The 7131-nt window shown below is 41.0% G+C and overlaps 1 protein-coding gene across 1 annotated transcript; it reads right to left on the minus strand.

The window, feature by feature from the left end:
• Positions 1–3833: 3833 nt before the first annotated feature.
• LOC109752474 (chalcone synthase 2) lies at positions 3834–5503 on the minus strand. Its single transcript, XM_020311362.4, has 2 exons — positions 5192–5503; positions 3834–5048 (listed from the first exon to the last, which is right to left on the minus strand). Exons 1-2 carry the CDS (start codon positions 5376–5378, stop codon positions 4051–4053), a joined length of 1185 nt encoding a protein of 394 aa, XP_020166951.1. The 5' UTR covers positions 5379–5503; the 3' UTR covers positions 3834–4050.
• Positions 5504–7131: the final 1628 nt, after the last annotated feature.

The following is a 7131-nucleotide window of genomic DNA, read 5'->3' on the forward strand; positions in this document are numbered from 1 at the left end:
AGACCATGAAAATGATATGTTCATGAATGAAAGAAAGGAATTAGATGAAATATTCTTTAATCAAATGCCTGTTTTGAAACACAACTTGCCTGTTGAGATTCTTGGGGATCCTCCTCCACCTAAGGGTGATCCCGTGTTCGAGCTTAAAAAATTACCTGATACTCTGTAATATGCTTATCTTGATGAAAAGAAGATATATCCTATTATTATTAGTGCTAACCTTTCAGAGCATGAAGAAAAGAAATTATTGAAAATTCTGAGGAAGCACCGTGCAGCTATTGGATATACTCTGGATGATTTTAAGGGCATTAGTCCCACTCTAAGAGAGTCAGCTTTTTTCCTTACTCCCATTGGAATGGGATGAAAAGACAACATGAATAAACGCATGTTGGTCATGCATGCCTGAACTAGAGTGATTCTGCCATCAATGGATCCAAGCAATTTATGCTGCCAACATCCACATCTTTTCTCAGTCTTATGTTCAACTCCTTTCCAATGTTTATTACTAATTCTATTATTAGAAACAACCATACCAAGGTATTTCATAGGTAATTGATACATCCATTTTGCATCACTATTTCCTACTATAATTTATCCTATTTCATTGATATATTTTACATTATGATGCTATTTTAATGTCCCCTCTCTCTTAAAATGCAAGGTAAACATAGAGAGGGAAACTACCGGAAAACTGGAATTTTGGACCAAAAATATAATAGAAGAGAATGCAATTTTCCGAAGCTCCAAATGCAACAGAGATTTTACCAAATTATTTCCAGAAAACACTAAGCCAGATTGTAAAAGAAGGACTAGAGTGGACCCACCAGGGCACCATGTGGCACCCCATGCGGGTGGGCCCTAGGTCACGCCATGTGCCACATGGGCCTTTGGTGGCTCGCCTCCCGATGCCCTTTGGCCATAAATTAGTATTTTACCTAGAAAATCATAGAAAATCCTCTTGATTTTCTGCCGCCGTTTGCAAGGCTAAACCTAGGCGGGGCACTCGTCATCACCAATACTCTGTTCCTCATCGGGATCATACTCTTCATCAACATCTTCACTAGCACCATCTCATCTCCAAACCCTAGTTCATCCCTTTTATTCAATCTTTGTATCAAACCTTAGGTTGGTAACCGGGAGTACTTTTATGTGTTGATTACACCATGTAGTTGGTGCATAGGGGATTAAACCTTAGGGTCATCCACTTGAGGAAAATTGCTGCTTGCCTACAAACTTTTTGCACTTAGGAACAACAATTTCTTAGATTAGAGGAAGCAATCATTTTTTTGGTGCCATTCCCGAGGAGATATTTGCTATAGTCATAGGTCCCACACTCCATTACTTTTCTTCCTTGTTATATATTTTTCCTAGTTAATTTTTGCTAGTTGTTATTTTGCTTTTCTCCTTTCCAAAAGACCCAAAAATCACAAGACAATTTTATTACAACAAGTAGCTACTTTTGTTTAGGCTTGAAATCATGATGTCTACTATCCATAATAGGCAATCTAGTGGCTCCTCTAAAATCTTAATGGACATGTAAGCGAAGAACCTAGCCCATCTATCAAAGATGTCGATACTTTTGACACTAGGCCTTTAAATTGGAAAACTAAAACCTACGCTATAGCATGTGGTAATATTATCGGAAAATTTGCAATACACGATTTCTTTAATTGTGTTGGAGTTATACGTTTACCGAAGGGAACCGTTCTTGAAAGGACTGGAAGCTATAGTGATGTATTGTTTTATTGGTTAGGAACTTTGAGATAAAGTTTACCGATGACGTGAATGCACAAGGAGCCATGAAAATCAGGTAGTGGGGGGCTCCTATTTCTGTATAGAATATTATTGTGCTATCAAAAACATGCTTCGTTGATATACCTGCAAATTTCATGTATAACTAAGTTGTAAGTGCACAAGCATTTGGGATATCATTTTATTCATTAACAATGTCTATGGAATGCGTAAGCCAAGAGATAACTAAGTTGCAACCACTACAGTAAATATGTTTCTAGAATGCCTAAGCCAAGAGATAATTAAGTTGTAACTATAAGTTTCGAGAGGAGGCATAGCTGTGAATTCTATAATACATAAGCCAAGCCATAACTCATACACTGAAGTTTGAAGAGTAGGTTTATCATTTTCTATACTCTGGTGCTTGCAATAATTTGTTCTACGGATATGAATCTCTAACTATCTCCAAAACAAGATTAATGGTTTCAAATAGGGAAGACATGGATCAGTCCCCAACCAACAAAGAACCAATAAAATCAATTTTGCATGGGCACTCTTAGAGTCTGGTTCTATTATTCTGTATGTGGGATGACCCATAAGTTTTTCTACGACATTCTGTTATGTTTGTTCCGGCTATTAGTTTTAGTACACATACCATTCCTATTTAGCATCTATTTATACTTGATCACGTTGTTATATCATCTTTCCAAATTGATTTTTGTATAAACTAATGTATGCAACATGAAAAATCTTAAGCAAAGTAATGTATGCAACATTTTTTCTATTTAAGGAAATGAAGCAACCAAGTGGCTGAAACTAACATGAAGGTGGGCAAAAAGATCAAAATGATTATTGATAAAAATTAGGGTCTGAAACTTAGGTGATTAATTTCTTCTGATTAACCCAGGAACAAATTGGATTGATTTTTGATAAATGGAATTCAGTTAAGATAGGGGAATTAATATAGCAATTTCTGAGCCGTGAGGTAGGAAACTCTCAAGTCCGGTTCTAAGGGAAGGAACCGCCTATTCCGACCGAGAAAAAAGACCATTCTAGAGGGTGATTCGCAAGTGAGATGATGTGTTATCCTTTATAATCAAAGATCATGAGCTATTTCTGAACTCACCAAGTTCTCTACTGACAAAATTTCAGGGTTGTTTGGTGCTTGATTTTTTGGGGCATGATATTCTTTTGTTGTTAGGGAAATGTGATTATAATTTCAACTATTCTCAGACTATCAGTGTTTTATTTAAATTAACTAGATATTCCATGTTATTGATATAATGAACAATAATATAAATAAATAGATGATTTTTCCTCCGTTGCAACATTCCAGATTTTGAGAGTTTTCAGTTCTTGAGAATGTTACATTATTAGTAGAATTAACTACATAATATCAGTGTAGCCGAATCCTAGACTTTTCATCTCCTATTGTACTCACTAGTGGACTGTCATAGGCTCTTAATTCTTAAAGTGAGATTGCTCGCAAGCTATATCTTATTCTTTCTTTTCCATCAAATATCTCGCTGTTTTAATATATTTGTTGATTGTTCATCATATGTGGAAAAGAATGCCACCAAAGGTGTTTTCATAGAGGCCATCGTCATATGACTAGACCCACACACGCATATCTCTCCCAATGAACGCCTAACGCACCAGCCACTGTCTCTGGCCATTAAATTAAATGTGAATAACCCGTCCTCCTCTCTTTGAAATAAGGGGCACTTTCGGTCCTGTGAGTGTATCAGACAATTTTGTCTTCTCCATATTAACATATCTATAGAGTCAATAATTTTCTATAAGAAACTACTAAACTCAATCACTTTGGTTTCGTTACTCAACGGTTTTCTTCTGGGGTCTAGCCGGGGGTAGTCAAATTGGATAGTGATTGATTTATAGGTTTCTTTGTAAACCTAATTGGTTACTTTCAAGGGTGTGGTTATGTCTTAGTCGATTGAGACTTAACCAAGTCTCAGTCAAGTCAAGTGACATAACATGTAGTAAGAAAGAAAATAAACCGAATTTTTTTTTGCACGGACCTTAATGTAAGATCTCACGAATATAGCGTCAATTGAGACATAACCAAGTCATAGTGACTGAGGTTTAGCAAGACTGTACTTTCAATTACGCAAATCAATAGTTCAAACCACCTCGATCTCAACAACAAACATGGTATGCATAGCACAAAGGAAGGAACAGCTATGGCCCAGGTGGCCCAGCAAAGCACGCCAACACTTCTACAAACCACATACGTAGTTCCAACAACAGTAGATTTTTCCACGACGAAGATAAATGGAGAATGAGCGATCATGCGTTGGCCTAGGCAGTGATGGGGACACTATGGAGGACGACCGTCTCCACGGTGAGGCCGGGGCCGAAGCCGAAGAGAACGCCCCAGTTCATTCCCTCGCCAGTTGTCGTGTGGCCATCCTCGGTGGAGCGTTTGCGCATTTCGTCCATGATGAAGAGTACACAGGCGCTTGACATGTTGCCATATTCGGAGAGGACATGCCTGGTGGCGCGCATCCGTTCCTTGTTCAGGTTGACCTTGGCCTCAACCATGTCAAGGATGGCTGGCCCGCCGGGGTGCGCTATCCAGAAGACGGAGTTCCAATCATCGATTCCCAATGGCTTGAAGGCTTCCTGCAGGGCGCGCTCGATGTTTTTGGAGATGAGGCCAGGCACATCCTTTAGGAGGTGGAAGGTGAGACCGACCTCCCGGAGATGGCCGTCGATGGCGCCCTCCGAGTCCGGCAGAATTGTCTGGCTCGCAGACACCAGCTGGAACAGGGGGCGCTCGACGGACATGTCGGGGTCTGCGCCGACGATCACCGCAGCCGCACCGTCACCGAAGAGCGCCTGACCTACCAGTGAGTCGAGGTGGGACTCGTGAGGGCCGCGGAAGGTCACCGCGGTGATCTCCGAGCAGACCACCAGCACGCGCGCGCCGCGGTTGTTCTCAGCAAGGTCTTTGGCCAGGCGAAGCACCGTGCCGCCAGCGAAGCAGCCCTGCTGATACATCATGAGGCGCTTCACGGACGGGCGAAGACCGAGCATCTTGGTCAGCTGGTAGTCGGCCCCCGGCATGTCCACACCGGAGGTGGTGCAGAAGACAAGGTGGGTGATCTTAGACCGTGGCTGGCCCCACTCCTTGATCGCCTTCTGTGCCGCCGCCTTCCCCAGCTTGGGGACCTCCACGACGACAATGTCCTGGCGCGCGTCCAGAGACGGCGCCATGTACGCGCACATGTTGGGGTTGTCCTGCAGGATCTCCTCAGTTAGGTGCATGTACCTCTTTCTGATCTGCGATTTGTCACCTGAAATAAAGCATTGCTTGTTATTCCCTCCCTCTCACAATATAAAACGTTTTTGCAAGCTAGTTACAGAGGGAGTAGGTTGCATGTCCATCCGAGAAAAGGCAAAAGAGACGGCAAAGAAGAATGGGATTCATTGAACTTACACATCCTCTTGAACTTCTCCTTGAGGTCGGCCATGTGGTCGCTCTTGGTGATCTTGAAGTAGTAGTCCGGGTAGTCGGCCTGGTATACGCAGTTTGCCGGCGTCGCCGTGCCGATCGCCAGCACGGTGGCCGGCCCCTCTGCCCGCTGCGCCTTCCTCACCTCCTCCACCGTCATCGTCGCCGCCATTGATCTCTCGGTAAGCTACCAGCGGCTGACAAGCTAGCTAGTAGTTACCTCAACAGAGGCTATGTGCGACGTCTAAGTTTGCGGGATAGAGCAGGAGGTAGATGAATGACAGATGCTGTGTGATATGAGCGTGGGGGACGTACGGCATATATACGTGGGAAGGGTGGCCTCGGGGAGAAGGGGTTTGGTCAGTTGGACGGGAGGATGGATGGCCACGAATGCAAGGTAGGAGATGCATGGATGGCGCGTGCGACACGTCTACGTCTATTACCAACCAATCCGGCCGAGTGGGGGGTCGTTGCACGCACTCGTGTGCTTAATCTGTCCAGCCAGTTATGTGCTTGAACCGGTCAGCTATTACCACATCAAGCTAATAGCTACCTCTCTCTCAAACAAATCTAGCAAATAGTTCGGGGAGTGCGTAGGTGGAAGATGTGGTCGGCCACATCACAAACAAAACGACAATTGTTCAATATTTGCTCTAGCGCTTTCAGGACCTCGCTATGAGTTATGAGTTAGAGCATCACTAGTTCTGAATCCGTGCATTCGCACGGGCCATAGATATCATAATCTTTTGCACAGCTAGCATATACTCCAGCGGTCTCATAATATAAGAATGTTTAGCTTGAAAATTATTCTTATATTATGGGACGAAAGGGGTAGTATATGAGGAGGAGAATGTTGCCTTAGATTTAGATAATCTTTCTTGTTCGAAAGTTTAATGTAATGGAATAACACATGAGAATCATAGAAGCAAGATAACACAATGCCACGTCATCTAATAATTTACAAATAGAAACTTAAGTTGTATGAATCATTGGTAGAATATTCATTTACGACCTTGGAAAATATAAACCGGCCAAAATTTGTCTCTATGTAATTTTTAATTGGATGTTGCCGTTAGAAATCAATAATAAATTTGTAAATATTGAACCGACTTAGGATGTTTTCTCTATAATTTATGTCACTATACATGCTGGCAAGAAACCTATAAATAAACATTGTAAAGTTGTACTAGCTAATATAAGTAAAGTCTCGCGTACATATAAAGACAGATGACTCTTAGTTTCTTCTTGTAATTATTATATCCTTAACTACTATTGTATGAACAAATAAAGGACAAAAATCCGATTTTTTATAGTTGGATTAATTATTAACAACTCGAAAGCACGGAAGGTTCATAATAGAATGGTTTGCGTAATGTATCAAATTATATAATTTAGTTTTATAGCAGTAACTCATAATTGAGTTGATTGCTCCTTTTGATCACTTAGGGTCTGGCTATAGTTACCTCATCCTTTAACATGTTCTTGCATGAGAAATTACCTTTTCTTCAAAAGGTTTTTCCCTAACAATGTCTGAACATGTACCCCTGTAGACATATCATAAAAAATATTGCTATCTCATAGGTACAACTTTATTTTTTGCGGCTAGATTTTTTTAGAAGAAGCAAGATATTTTTATCTTGATATGTTCTAATGTAGAGGATGATTTAGAAAGACTGATGTCATACTTCTCTTTTTCAATGATTGCAAATCATAGTTAGGTAGACTGCATGCATGCAACTTGTTTCATTGGATTAATTTGCCATGAAAAATATTCACAATATAATTTTTAAATTTCTTGTGTTTGCATGTTCATACAAAAAGCAGGGATCAAAGTTGCATATTATAAAACATAAGTAAACATAGCAAATTCCAAAATATTGGGACTCATAGTGTTCAATTTTTGTGAGATTATCGTTCCTTTCATC

Source organism: Aegilops tauschii, chromosome 2 (genome assembly GCF_002575655.3).
Source record: "Aegilops tauschii subsp. strangulata cultivar AL8/78 chromosome 2, Aet v6.0, whole genome shotgun sequence".
Taxonomy (NCBI): domain Eukaryota; kingdom Viridiplantae; phylum Streptophyta; class Magnoliopsida; order Poales; family Poaceae; genus Aegilops; species Aegilops tauschii.